The 15,163-nt window shown below is 42.0% G+C and overlaps 1 protein-coding gene across 2 annotated transcripts in view; it reads left to right on the top strand.

Moving 5' to 3' along the window:
• Nucleotides 1-2,427: 2,427 nt before the first annotated feature.
• The window catches only part of LOC145360618 (leukocyte elastase inhibitor-like), a 42,683-nt gene continuing 29,947 nt past the window's right edge, over nt 2,428-15,163 (top strand). The window contains exons 1-2 of one of the 2 annotated variants that reach the window (XM_080215963.1): nt 2,428-2,514; nt 8,261-8,438. In XM_080215963.1, the coding sequence (XP_080072089.1) occupies nt 8,271-8,438 (168 nt within the window). In that variant the 5' untranslated portion in view covers nt 2,428-2,514; nt 8,261-8,270. Of the gene's footprint in view, nt 2,527-8,258; nt 8,439-15,163 lie in introns of both variants that reach the window. The other variant, XM_080215973.1, reaches the window with a different exon arrangement.

Here is a 15,163-nt window from a genome sequence, read left to right on the forward strand (position 1 = left end):
GTTGGTTGAGGGATAAACGTAGGAAGGACAACCACGATAACTCCCCTGGTCTTTGAAAGATTGTCATCTAGCATATTTTACATCCATATGAGAGGGTAGACAGAGCCTCAGTTTAACACCCGATCTGAAAGTACAACATTCTCTGCACTGGGGTGTTGGCCTTGATCTTTGCAGGTGAGTCATGACTCACACAATTGTGAACAAATATAGGAAAAGTGCAGAGGCTAGCGCAATTGCTTTTTGTCTGGAAATATAGAAACTCAAAGCAATTCAAACCTTGATAGGAACTAAAGAGCCATCCCCCTGTTGTAACCAGTTTCCAAATCTGGATGCAAGAGTTTGTGTATAGCTTTCTTTAAATTCATTAAGTTAACACTGACAGGTTTCCAGTAATTAATCTACAGCTAGTTCCTCCCTGTTTCAATGCAGTGGAAAATAGCAATTCAATAGTCATACAAATGTGATTCCATGTTCCACTGCCAGGAATCATGAAAGGGTATTGCAGTCAAGCTGCAAAAAGTACCGAGCACACCTTAATTTGTAAAGCTTGCATTTTATTTCTTGTAATTCTGATTGTCATTGCAGTCAAAAGTTCAGCATCATTCCAAACAAACACATGAGGATAATTTTAATTTCTTTTGCATTCAAAAAACAGGTGATACTGAATTGACAACTTGTTTTCAGTTTGGCAGATTTTTAAACAATAGATAGGTCATCCTGACTTTCTTTGACCTAAAGCCATTGCAACTCATGTGATTGGGAGTCATTATGGACAGCCACTCACTTTCATCAAATCACAGAACAGAACATGTGTATTCGTTGAAGGAGTTCATTTTCAATTTATTCTTTCATGTTTTGTCAATATCACTGGCAAAGTCAACATTTGTTGCCCATCCCTATTTGCCCTTGAACTGAGTGACAAATGCAAAATCATTTCAGAGGGCATTTATGAGTCAAACGCGTTGCTTTTGGTCAAGAGTCACATGGGAGGTCAGACCAGATAAGGAAGACAAATGCCATTCCCTAAAACAATAATGATCCAGATGGGTTTTTGTGACAACTGATGGTATTTTCATGGTCACCATTTCTGAGACTAACTTTCAAATCCAAACTTTGTCATTGGAACTTAAATTCCACCAGCTACTGTGGTGGGTTTGGAACTCGGTTCCCAGATGATTAGCTTGGGCATCTGCATTACCACTACACGACCATCTTTGAGTTGGCTGCTGATGAAATAAATTCTGGGAGCCCAATTATATCAGGCTACTGCTTGATTAGATTGTGAGATGCTTTTCCCAACCTGGACACCTCACTAGCACTATACTACAGCAGGGTCAGTACTGCAAAAGATCAACAGGTGGAAATCTGACTTCTGGGCGTATAACAGTATAAATGGCCCATGTGTCTTTGGGGACATTATAATTTAACAATATTACTTTTTTAGGGAATAGTTGCTTGAAAAAACTACCTGCTTGATTGGTACTTCCACAAACGTTTGCACTCTCTATCACTGATGAACAGACGCCAGTAGCAGCAGTGTGTACCATCTATCAGATGTACTGTAGGAATTCATCAAGGCTCCTTAGGCAGTAATTTCCAAATGCAAGACCGCTACCATTCAAAAAGACAAGGGCAGCAAATATATGGAAACTCCTCCCTTCTAGTCGCTCACCATCCAGACTTGGAAATATATCACCACTCCTTCTCTCATTAAGTCAAAATCCTGGAACTCCATCCCTAACAGCACTGTGGGTGTATCTGTACCACATGGCCTACAGCAGTTTAAGAAGCCAGCTCATCACCACTTGCTCAAGGGCAAAGAGGGATGGGCAATAAATGCTGGCCTAGCCTGCAACACCCACATCCTGTAAATGAATCAACAAAAATTGCCAGAATTCACCTTTATTATTGACAGAAAGAGAATGAGAAATATACCTGGGAATACAAGGGAGTGGCTATTCCAGTTACAATTGTGAAATTATTTGAACTTCACTACAAAGAATAAAGAATTTTCTGCAGTTTGAAATCATGAATGATAAAATACACTTATTACAAACTTCAGGTCAATTGTTTCATAAATTTACTAGGAGATCATTTCAAATTTCAAAAGAGAAAATGCTGGAAAATCTCAGCAGCTCTGGCTACATCTGTAAGGAGAGAAAAGAGCTGGTGTTTCAAGTCCAGATGACCCTTTGTCATTTCAAATATACCTAATTTAGCAAATTTGTGATCGCTACAAAATTATTCAGCAGGGAGTGCTATTCCAATATAAAATACCAGTCATTTGAACATTAATCATATTTTCATCAAAACTGCATGAGTGAATGGGTGATATTGTATTTTTATGTGAAAAAAGGGGGCGTAATCAAAAGTGTATTGACTAAAGATATTATCTCACTGATTGTTATGAAACACGCCCTCAGAGTAAGAATACTTAAAGAGATACAGGAACTATCTCAGAGAATAGGAGCAGGAAAACGAGAGCATTTGTTTCTTTTTGCAGTTTGAAAACAGGTAAATAACTAAAGCTATGTTTTTACAGTAACTTTACTGCATTACTGTTAGCTATCTAGATCTAATGTAATAAGCACGAGCTTCTAACACAAGCAGAAAAGTGATCAAATAAATAGGATGCACCAAAAATGCTTTATTTATATTATGATTTACATATTTTTTTATTAGATAAGTCTATTAATGAGGGAAGAAGATTTTAGGATATGCTGAATTGCTTTACAGTTAATGAAGCATTTTGGTCACTGTTGTATCACGGGACAGGGTGTTAACTTTGTTGCTGACATTGCATTGAATATTGGGGCCTTTAAAAAGAATACTTATCTGCTTGTCTCAGTTTTCACCTTTGCTTCAGATTTATACATAAATACATGCCAAGGCAATCCAGTTAATTATTATTACCAGAAGGTCTAATGCTCCCTCTTTTATGAACCAGTTTTCTACCTGATGCTACTGGATTGACTGGGGGCATTGGACTGACTGGATTGCTGTGCAAGGAACTAGCATGAATCTGATGGGCTGAATAGCCTCCTTTGCTGTAATAAATGACTCTATGTTAGCTGGCGATTCTTGGCCACCCCAGAGGTGTTGTGCCCCTCAAGGAAACTTAACAAATCTAGGTTCCGGCACGCTCAGTAGATTTGTAATAAATCTGACTTTTCTGGGCGCAGTCTTCTTCATTCACACAGTGAGAAAATCTATTGTTACATTGATGGATTTTTCTGATACTTGTATCAACTTTAATTTTAAATGGTGTGAATCCATGTGGTCGATCGTTAGATAACACCTTTTAATACAAATGTGGGTAACTGGTTCTTGAATGAAACGACACTTATTTAATTTGGAAGTGAAATAAGTGTAATTTGTGGGCCAATTTAGTTACAAATGCCAGTGTTCGGCACACCTAAATGAGATTACATAGAAAATAACCCTACCTTTAAACATATATATATGGGTGGCATGGTGCTTAGCACTGCTGCCTCACAGCACCAGGGATCTGAGTTTGATTCCCAGCTTGGGTCACTGTCTGTGTGGAGTCTGCATTTTCTCTCCATGTCTGTGTGGGTTTCCTCCAGGTGCTCCGGTTTCCTCCAAAAGACATGCTGGTTAGATGCATTTGCCCTGCTAAATTCTCCCTCAGTATATCAAACTGGCGCCAGAGTGTGGAGACTAGAGGATTTTCACAGTAACTTCATTGCAATGTTAATGTAAGCCTATTTATGACACTAATAAATAAACTTTATCTCAGTTGCAATCTCAGGTAGTAAACCAATGATTCTTTTGATCTCTTTCAATCAGAACAGTAATATAGTGCTCCAATTTCTGTTGGATTGTAGATAGTTTTGTGCTGTTTGCTCACAAACACAGGGAGGCAGGCTCAGAATGTATTTTGTTCACAACTGGAGAGGGGAGAGCAATTTGGGCTGATTTTAAATCCAGGATCCTAAATGTAAAAGAGATTTCTTATTCTCCGAATAATTTCTTGCTCCTTACATGCTTTCAGTTTAAAAGAGAAAATGCTGGAAATGCCCAGCAGGTCAGGTAGCATCAGTGGAAAGAAACAGAGGGCAGGATTTTCCAGCCCACCTGCTGCTGGGATATTCTGAAAGTTAATGGACTTTTAGCTGGACTGTGTAACCTCCTGCAGCAGGCCCACCACGGCGTGGCTTGGAAATCCTGGCCAGGGTTAACATTTCAGGTCAGTGACCCTGTGAAACGTTGGGCTGGATTTTATATTCGCATGTGGGTGGGTTTGAAGGTGGTCGGCGGGGGTAGGGGGGGCAATGTAAAATCCAGCGGATGGCCTTTCTGCTGTCTACTTGCTTTCCACGGCCTGTCTGAAATTTTATGAGGGTGGAAGAGTGTGGAATGGCCACATCTCTGCCCGACAGTATTGAACTCATGCTGGAGGAGGTCCAAACCAGGAGGCCTGGTAGATTTAGTTGCACAGGTCAGTTTTGGGCCAATTTTTGCCCCTTTGGAGGCATGTATAGGTCAGCCCTCCTTTAACTCCCCCTCTGGCCCCCAAGTTTCTCCCCCACCTCCTTCCCCACCCTCACCTGAATCTTCCCTTGCCATGACCCCAACTCTGGCTTTATCCGTCAGTGTGGGTGCCTCAGCACTGGAAACTGTTTATAGTTCAAACAGTGGCTCCTGAAGGTGCAGCTGGATCTGCAGAGCTGCTGGACAATTTGTTTGGCTGGCAGCCCTTTGAGGTGCAGAGGGGGTTCACCAGGGTGTTGTCTGGGATGGACCATTGCTCTCAGGGTTAGATTGCCGTGGGCAGCTATTGGGATCATGATTTGGCCCCCTCTGCAGATTTTATCCGGGGGAAGAATGGGCAGGGCTGGAATACAGCACATTGTGAAATCCAGCCCATTAACTCCGTCTCTCCCTAAGGATAATACCTGACCAGCTGAGTATTGGCAGCATTTCCTGTCTTTATTTCATGTTATTGGCATCCACAATATTTTCCTTTTGTATTATTTTTAATTTATTCACAATTTCTCTCAATGGGCTCCACTGTGAAATGGAGTCATTGACTGAAAGAATAGTTCACAAAATCACAGAATACTACAGTGCAGAAGAGGGCTGTCAGCCCATCGAGTCTGCACTGACGCATGAAATGCCCTGACTTGCCCGCCTAATCCCACTTGCCAGCACTTGGTCCATAGCCTTGAATGTTATGGCCAAGTACTCATCCAGGTACTTTTTAAAGAATGTAAGGCATCCTGCCTCCACCATCCTCCCAGGCAGTGCATTCCAGACCATCAACACCTTCTGGGTAAAAAGGTTTCTCCTCAAATCCTATCTAAACCTCCCACCCCTCACTTTTAACTTGTGCCCCTCATAACTGACTCTTCAACTAGGGAAACAGCTGCTCCCTATCCATCCTGTCCATGTGCCTCATAATCTTGAGCACCTCAGTCAGGTCACCCCTCAGTCTTCTCTGCTCCAGAGAAAACAAATTAAGCCTATCTAACCTCTCTTTACAATTCGAATGGTCCATCCCGGGCAGCATCCTGGTGAATCTCCTCTGCACCCCTTCCAGTATGTTCATGTCCTTCCTATAATGTGGTGACCCAAACTGCGCACAGTACTCCAACTGTGGCCTCACTGAAGTTCTATACGAGTCCACCATGACCCCTCTGCTTTTGTAATCTATACCCTGATTGATAAAGGCGAGTGTGCCATATACCTTTTCCATCACCCTATTAATCTGCCTTTCTGACTTCAGAGATCTATAGACAAACTTTGGAACTTCCTAGCGTCAGACCTTTCATAGTATTCTTCCTTGGCAAATTAGTCCTTCCAAAATGTATTCCCTCTCACTTTTCAGGATTAAATGCCATCTGCCACTTTTCCGTCTATATCTTCCTACAACCCAAGACACTCAACCTCACTGTTAACCAACTGGCCAATCTTTGTGTCATTGGCAAACTTACTGATCGTACCTCTCATTTAGTCATCCATGTCATTTATATAAATTACAAACAATAGGAGGTCCAGCATGGATCCCTGTGACACGCTGTGGTCAGTGGCTTCTAGTCACTAAAGCAACTGTCTGTCATCACCCTCTGCCTCCTACCGCTAAGCCAATTATGAATCCAGCTTATCAGATCACCCTGTATCCCATGTGTATTTGCCTTCTTAATAAGTCTCCCATGTGTGACTTTGTCAAAGAATTTACCGAAATCCATGTAAACTCCATCAACTGTACTATCCTTATCCACACACTTGGTTACATGCTCAAAAAATTCAATCAAATTTGTTAGACATGACTTCCCTCTGACAAAAACATCCTGACTATCCCTGATCAAACTTTGCCTCTCCAAATGGAGATAGATTCTCTCCTTCAGAATCTTCTCCAGTAGTTTCCCAACCACAGGCGTGAGACTCACTGGTCTGTCGTTCCCTGGTTTGTCTCTACAACCATTCTTAAATAGTGGGACCACATTAGCTGTTCTCCAGTCCTCTGGCACCTCCCAATAAGAAGTCTCATAATACCAGGTTAAAATCCAACAGGTTTAATTGGTAGCAAAAGCCACTGGCTTTCAAAGTGCTGTTCTTTCATCAGGTGAGCAAGCCCACTTACCTGATGAAAGAGCACTGCTTCGAAAGCTAGTGGCTTTTGCTACCAAATAAACCTATTGGTCTTTAACCTGGTGTTGTGAAACATCTTACTGTGTTTACCCCAGTCCAACACAGGCATCTCCACATCATGACCTTCCCAGTGGCCAGGGAGGGATCACAAATTTGGGTCAGGACTTTTTCGTCCCTTGCCTCCCACACAGCCTGGTACACAATTCATCTGGACCTGGAGATTTGTCCACTTTTAAGTCCTCCAATACCTCCAACGCCTTGTCAGTCCCTATGATAATTTTCTCTAGAGCCTCACAGTCTCTCTCCCTGAGTTCCATAACTACCTCCTCATCCTCTTGGGTGAAGACAGATGTGAAATATTTGTTTAACACGCTATCAATGTCCTCTGCCTCCACCCACAGATTTCCCCCTTGATCCTAATGGGCCCTACTCTTTCCCTGGTTATCCTCTTCCCTTTGATGTACTTGGAGAAAATCTTAGGATTTTCCCTTCTTTTCCCAGTCAGAAAGTTCTCATCCCCTCTTTGCTCTCTTAATTGATTCCTCAAGCCCCATCCTGCACTTTCTGTACTCCACTAATGCCACTGCAGACTTACTCCTCTTATACTTGTTAAAAGCCTCTCTTTTCCTTCTCATTGTGTCCTGAATGTCTCTGGGTTTGTTATACCTTCCTATTACCTTAGAGAGAAGATGTTATGCCTGTACCCTTCCCATTTCATCTTTGAACATCCCCCCGCCTGCCCACTGCTCTTCTGTAGATTTCTCCATAAGTAATCCATTCCATTCTACCTTGCCCAGATCCTGCCTTATTTTGTTAAAGTCTACTCTCCCACAATCCAAAAACTTTTTCTGCAACTTGTCAATTTCTTTTTCTGTAACAAATTTGAATTGAACCATGTTGTGATCTCTATCACCAAAATGCTTCCCCTCCAACACATCAACCACCTGAACGGCTTCATTCCCCAGAATTAGAGTTAGGGGTAAGTTTTTCACTCAGAGGGTGGTGAGTGAATGGAATCGGCTGCCATCAGTGGTGGTGGAGGCGAACTCGCTGGGGTCTTTTAAAAGACTTCTGGATGAGTATATGGGGTTTAATGGGATTGGGGGTTATAGATAGGTCTATAGATTGGTAGGTGTTGATGTGATCGGCGCAACTCGTGGGCCGAAGGGCCTGTTTGTGCTGTAGTGTTCTATGTTCTAATTAGGTTCAGCACTGCGCCACCCATTGTTGGATCCTCTATATATTGACCTAAAATGTTTTCCTATACATTTTAAGAACTCTACTCCATCATCGCCTTTACATGATGGTTATCTCAAGTAATATTGGGAAAGTTGAGATCACCTAATAACTGACACCCTCTTGTCATTTTAAAACCCCTCTGCAAATTGTAGTTGGACTACTCCACTCAAACAGCCGGTGGGAAACATGTGAGTGCAGCCTGGGAAACCTTTCTTCAGATTCTTTTCCCTTCAATAAGAAGTGTCTGAAATTTGATCAATGCTTCTTCACAAATGAATGGATGAGCTCGATAACTCAATTGCAGGAGATTTTGGAATTAAATCTGTGGTACAAATTCCCATTGTTTTAGCACACTTTGTCATCCACCTTATGCCCTTGACTTTCAAACATGTTTTGTTTTATCCAGGATTTTTGCAATGGATTCTCTGACTTTTGCAAATACCAGATTTGCCTTTGATCTCTTCAAAAAGATAGCTGAAGAAAGAAGTAATGAGAGCATATTCCTGTCTCCATTGAGTATCTCAGCTGCTCTAGCCATGGTATATCTGGGTGCTAAAAGCAACACTGCAGCTGAGATGGCTCAGGTAAGTGAGGGTTGAATACATTGCAAAATCATGAAACATTGCAGGGTAAATTGTGCATGCTTCCACTCTTGGTTTGTGCTTAGCTGGGCAGAAATACAGAATTTGTTCTTTAGTGTCATGTGAACTATTAGTGGACCCCATTCTAACAATGTCCTATGCTCAGTGAAGAGCTTCACAGAGTCCTCATGGATAAGGCCAATTAAACAGACCTTTCAACTTATAATCACTGACAAATTCATGTTGAGACACTCCAGCTTCAGTTATGTGTCATTAACATCCTCTGAAACTTTTCATTAAGCCTGCTTTGTTTAGGATACTCTGTAGAATTCTGCGTACAGGTTCTGTTGACAGTTTTATGTTGCTAGCTTTATTCACATCATTGTGCCATGTACACAAACTACTTGAATATACTGAATTTTTTGGGGAGCTGCTCAGCTGCCTGTCTGCTGTGTTCCTAAACTTATCTCAAATCCACATGGAAGGGGCATTTAATATGCAGATTTGCCTTTGATCTCTTCAAAAAGATTACTGAAGAAAGAAGTTATGAGAACATATTCCTATCTTCATTGAGTATCTCAGCTGCTCTAGCCATGATATATCTCGGTGCTGTACTTTTTTGTAAATTGTTGGGTGGTGAGGAGGATAACTTACAGATTTTCACAGTAGTTTTATTTGATAATGTTCTTGTGAAACATCCTGGACATTTTACTGCGTTAAACGAGTGATATCAAATGTAAGATGTTGTTGCTTAGCTATGTAAATCAATCACTTTAAGTTTTTTGCTTGAAAACCACAATTTGAATTAGTTTTGAGCCAAACTTTTGCCAGCACCCAATGTGTACATGCTAGTCTACTTGCTTCTCAGTGTTAATATAACTGAGAAAGCACTGGTATGTAGATTACATATCACAGTTTAGGATGCCATTAATGAGCCACTTAAAACCAATTATCCCTGAGCTACCCAGAATTTAATGGTGGTTCAGGGAATTAACCAGACTCGTATGTGGCCATATGGGGTTTGCCAGTAGCCGAGGGGGGGTGATTCTTGTTGACAGGCACTTAGTTCCTGCTCGAAGGACCCAATATCAGGAAAGAGTGTCGCCCTTGCATCTGATTCCCCCAACATGCCTCACAAGGACTCCCTTCCCAATCCCACAACCCAGAAAAACTTGTCTCCATGGATCCAGTGATAATTCCTACTTCAGGTCCCAGAGCTTGACTGGCGGCAGCCACTGCACCCAGTTGCAATGCTGCAATGGAGAGCTGTCAGCTGGCAACTTTCTTCCCAATGGGGATTTAGTTCAGTTGGAGGCCTGATGCTACCCAGTTATGTGCATGCTTGGACTTAAATAGCAACTGGCCTCCTGGACAGAAGCAACCATGTGCTCCAACAGTTCACCAACTGATAAGGGAGGATGCCCCATTGTAGAAACTAAATTCCTTCCATAGTCATAAATTTCAGCTCAGACTATTAAATAATGATGGAGGATTGTGCTGGAGACAACTCAGTCCACCACTTCCACTTAAGCACTTTCAAGTTAATCTCAGTTCCTCAGCTCTTTCCGTATCCCTGCAACTTTTTTCTTTTTCAACTATTTATCCACTGGCTTCTGAAGGCTATCATTGAATCTATGTCCACCATTCGGCCTGGCAGTGCATTTCAAATCATAACTACTGGTTGTGTAAAAAGGTTTTCATGTTGCTCCTGATTCATTTGCCCATCACCTAAAATCTGCTGTCTCAGGATATCGACCCTTCAACTATTTATGTGATGTTTCTAAACCCTTCATGATCTTAAGTGCTTCTATCAATCTTCCCTTAGTCTTTTCTCAAAGGAGATCTATCCCTGTTTCTCCAGTATATCCATTTAACTGTAATATCTGATCTCTGGAAACATATAGTAAATATCTTCTGTGATCACTCCAAAGACTTTGCAGCCTCCTAAAGTGTGTTGCTCAGAACTGGACTCTGGCTGAGCAGGAATTGTATTTTATATCAGTTTAGCATAGCATTAGTACACTGGGCTTCTAATTATAAAGCCCAGGATCCCATATACTTAGTTAATGTTCCCTGCCACCTTCAAGGATCTGTGCACAAGTACACCCAGGTTTCTCTGTTCTTGAACCACTCTAAAATAATACAATTTAGAATGAACTGTTAGAGACACAGGACAGACAGCAGGAGAGTTGTGAGACTATGGTATCGTTTTCTGAGGCAAGATCTAATAATATATTGTGTATGGCAGGAAATGGAATGAGGGGAAATGGAAGAAGATACAGGCAATCCTTGGATTTATGACACATTTGGTTCCAGAAAACCAAGTTGGTATTCAAAATGTTGTAAGTTAGTATTGATTTTCATACAGGAACAATGGTTTAAATGGAGAATTGTTTCTTGAACCAACCAGAAATCCCTTGGGGAATCCCAGCCATGTCAAATGCTCTCAACTCTTGGTGAATTGTGAACAACAGAGTATAAGTTTGCCTTTGACAATAAAACACTGTGGGCAATAATGAATTAACAAGCTGTTTTACATCTGCCTGTTTTTTGTTTTTGTTGAAATCAATGGATTGTGCCTTAGTGCCCAGGATGAATCAGCATAAGTTACTTTTGATCTGAAAGCCAGGACTGGGACATGTCAGTCCTGATCTGTCGGTTGGGTACTTAATAAGGATCTGAGTTACTCTCCTGGCATGTTAAGATTTAGTTCATGAATCTCAACAGGAATAATCTTACAGTCACTGTCACATAGGTTTCAATGCTAAATATAAAGCTGAATTATCCTGAAAGTGGTGCAATTAATATATATCATGAGTGCAGAGGAGGTTTACTAGGCTGATACCGGAGTTGAGGGGGTTGAGCTATGAGGAGAGGCTGAATAAACTAGGCTTGTACTCGTTAGAGTTTAGAAGAATGAGGGGAGATCTCATTGAGACATATAAGATGATGAATGGGATGGATAGAACATAGAACATAGAACATTACAGCGCGGAACAGGCCCTTCGGCCCACAATGTTGCGCCGACCAGTCTTATTTTTAAAAAAAAACATTGACCCACTAATCTAAACCAATCCCTTTTCGTCCATAAACCTATCCACCAATCTCTTAAACGCCCTCAAACTAGGCGCATTTACAACTGCAGCAGGCAGGGCATTCCAGTCCCTCACCACCCTCTGGGTAAAGAACCTGCCCCTGACATCCGTCCTATAACTACCCCCCCTTAATTTAAAGCCATGCCCCCTCGTGCTAGCTTTCTCCATCCGAGGAAACAGGCTATCACCATCCACCCTATCTAAACCTCTAATCATCTTATATGTTTCTATAAGATCCCCTCTTAGCCGCCTTCTTTCCAGTGAAAACAACCCCAAATCCCTCAGTCTCTCCTCATAGGACCTCCCCTGCATACCAGGCAACATCCTGGTAAACCTCCTCTGCACCCTCTCCAAAGCCTCCACATCCTTCCTGTAATGTGGGGACCAGAACTGCACACAGTACTCCAAGTGCGGCCGCACCAGAGTTGTGTACAGTTGCAACATGACGCTGCGACTCCTAAATTCAATCCCCCTACCAATAAACGCCAAGACACCGTACGCCTTCTTAACAACCTTATCTACTTGATTCCCAACTTTCAGGGATCTATGTACACATACACCTAGATCCCTCTGCTCCTCCACTCTATTCAAAGTCCTCCCGTTAGCCCTATACTCAACACATCTGTTATTCCTACCGAAATGGATTACCTCACACTTCTCCGCATTAAACTCCATCCGCCACCTCGCGGCCCAGCTCTGCAACCTGTCCAAGTCACCCTGCAAACTTCGACACCCTTCCTCACAATCTACCACACCTCCGACTTTGGTGTCATCAGCAAACTTACTAATCCACCCAACTATACCCTCATCCAGATCATTAATAAAGATTACAAACAGCAGTGGCCCCAAAACAGATCCCTGAGGCACACCACTTGTAACCGAACTCCATGATGAATAATTACCATCAACCACCACCCTCTGTCTCCTATCCGCTAACCAATTCCTGATCCAAGTACCTAAATTACCACCAATCCCATACATCTGCATTTTCTGCAGAAGCATACCATGGTGAACCTTATCAAACGCCTTACTAAAATCCATATATACCACGTCTACTGCCTTACCCCCATCCACCTCTTTGGTCACCTTCTCAAAGAACTCAATAAGGTTAGTAAGGATAGAGGTGGAGAGACTCTTCCCGCTCAGAAAGGACAGTAGGACTAGGGGGCACAGCCTCAAGATAAAGGGGGGGTGGTTTAGATCGGAGTTGAGGAGGAACTTCTTCACTCAAAGGGCGGTGAATCTCTGGAATTCTCTGCCCGTTGAAGTGGTGGAGGCTGCCTCGCTAAATATTTTTAAGACGCGGGTTGATGGGTTTTTGATAAGCGAGGGGATTAAGGGTTATGGGGAGAGGGCGGGAATGTGGAACTGAGCCACGACAGATCAGCCATGATCTTATTGAATGGCGGGGCAGGCTCGAAGGGCTAGATGGTCTACTCCTGCTCCTATTTCTTATGTTCTTATGTTCTTATATACATCACTGGGCAAAGACTTTGGAAAAACAATTTGCAATGTAGCCAATTAAATGACAGTTGCAAATTCATAATAAGGAATGCAGGCAGAGGAGAAAATGGGCTAGATTTCCCACCAACACTTGAAATTACTGTACTGCCAACATTCACCAATCAATATTGTAATTGCTTTAAAATAATGTCCCAATATTCAAATACTTGGTGACTAAACCTAGTGTGTACTCAGTATAAACTTCCATCTGCAGTATTGTGGTTAAAAGAATCAGCCCTATTCAGAGTAGGAACATGCTGCACCAACAATTTCCAAAACATTTACTTGTAACTGATTAATGTTTCATGTTCTAGCTTGTGGCATAGGGAATGGGGCTGTTGCCAAACTGGTTTCTTGAGTGAACATGTTATCCTGTAAGTGCGAAAATATTTTGGATGCGCCTGCAGATATTTGAGAGCAAGGGCAAAGAGTACAAGAGTAAGGACGCTATGTTGAACTTGTACGAGATACGAGCTCAGCCTAACCCGGAGAATTGCATCCAGTTCTGAGTGCCGTGCATTAGGAAAGATGCAAAGGCATCAGAGAGAGTGCAGAAAAGATTAACAAGAATGATTCCAACGATGAAGAATTGCGGTGATAAACTTAAGTGGGGGATGTTTTCATTGGGGAAAGAGGAGGTTGAAAGGAGATTTGATTGATGTATTCAAAATTATGAAGGGTCTGGATAGGGAGAATAGTAGATACAGAGAAAGAGTTCCCAAAGGATCAAAAATAAGAGGGCACTGATTTAAAGCGGTTGACAAAAGAAACAATAGTGACATGAGGAAAAATATTTTCATGGAGTGAGTTGTTGTAATTGTGGCCCTTTAAGAGGGCAGTGTTTCCCAATGGCCACATGATCAGTCAACTTCCATGCATTGTCATGGCTGGAAGCTGTGCCAATTGGAAGGAGTGTGAGTACCACCAGTTGAGGAGGAACTTGCTGTTGGAACCAGAGAATCAAGTAGAGCAGTCACATTGTAATTTAGTGTTGTCTTGTTGTATGTATTATTCTTGTTATTTGGCAATAAAGACTTTCTTGATTCAAGCCACATTGAGTTGCCCTATCACAATCTGGAATGCACTGCCTGAGAGTTTGGTGGAGGCAGGCTCAATCAAGACTTTCCAAAGGCAATTAGACTATTATCTGAAATGGAAGGATATACAAGGCTGCAGGGAGAAGGGGGTGCGGGGGGTGCATGAAATGGCACTAGGTTTCATTGCTTATTTGGAGAACCAGTGCAGATGGACCAAATGATCTTCTGCATTGTAACAATTCTGTGACTCAGTAATTTCAGTCTTTTCAAGTAATGTCAGATAAAAGGGCCTTGTACAAAAAAGATTAGAAATAATCATGTGTATTATTACTTTTAATTTAGAAAGTGAATAACCCAATAAATTTCCCTTGGAATTGCTCATAAGAAGTAAGACAGTAGCATTTTTTCATGAGACCTTACCTGTTTCTTTTAGACTGTTCTTGTTCTGCCCTTTTCAACCTACTTAAAATGAATGAGGTAAGTGCACAGCACTTGAAGGCAACTTCATTCAACTCTATATTTAGTTGCATCTGCAAGATGAACAGTTGCAAACTGCAGATAGCTAGTAGAGTGATTAGCTGCAATTCACATTCAATGACTTATTGCTCAGGGAGAGCTTTTGAAAAGGATGTGAACTATAATATTCAGCGGGTCTGACAGCCTTTGTGGAGAGAGTAACCAAACTAACATTTTAGGTTGATGATCTTTCATCAGATTATTTTGTTAGTGTAGAATGGATTAGATTAGAATCATAGAATCTCTACAGTGCAGAAGGGGGCCATTCGGCCCATTGAGTCTGCACTGACCAGAACCTCACCCAGGCCCTATTCCCGTAACCCTATATGTTTACCCGACTAATCCCCCGAGTGATATTAGAAATGTTAGCTCGGTCTGTGGGCCAGCTGCAGCAGAATTGGACTTAATCACAATGTGTAACCTCATAGCCCAGGATACCTCCCACTCTACCATTATCACCAAGCCAAGGGATCAGCTCTGGTTCAGTGAAGTGTGTAGGAGGGCATGTCAGGAACAACATGAGGCATACTAAGAAATGAGGTGTCAACCTGGTGAAGCTACAATGCAAGAGTACTTG

This window comes from Carcharhinus amblyrhynchos, chromosome 2 (assembly GCF_965287045.1).
Source record: "Carcharhinus amblyrhynchos chromosome 2, sCarAmb.v2.hapA, whole genome shotgun sequence".
NCBI lineage: Eukaryota > Metazoa > Chordata > Chondrichthyes > Carcharhiniformes > Carcharhinidae > Carcharhinus > Carcharhinus amblyrhynchos.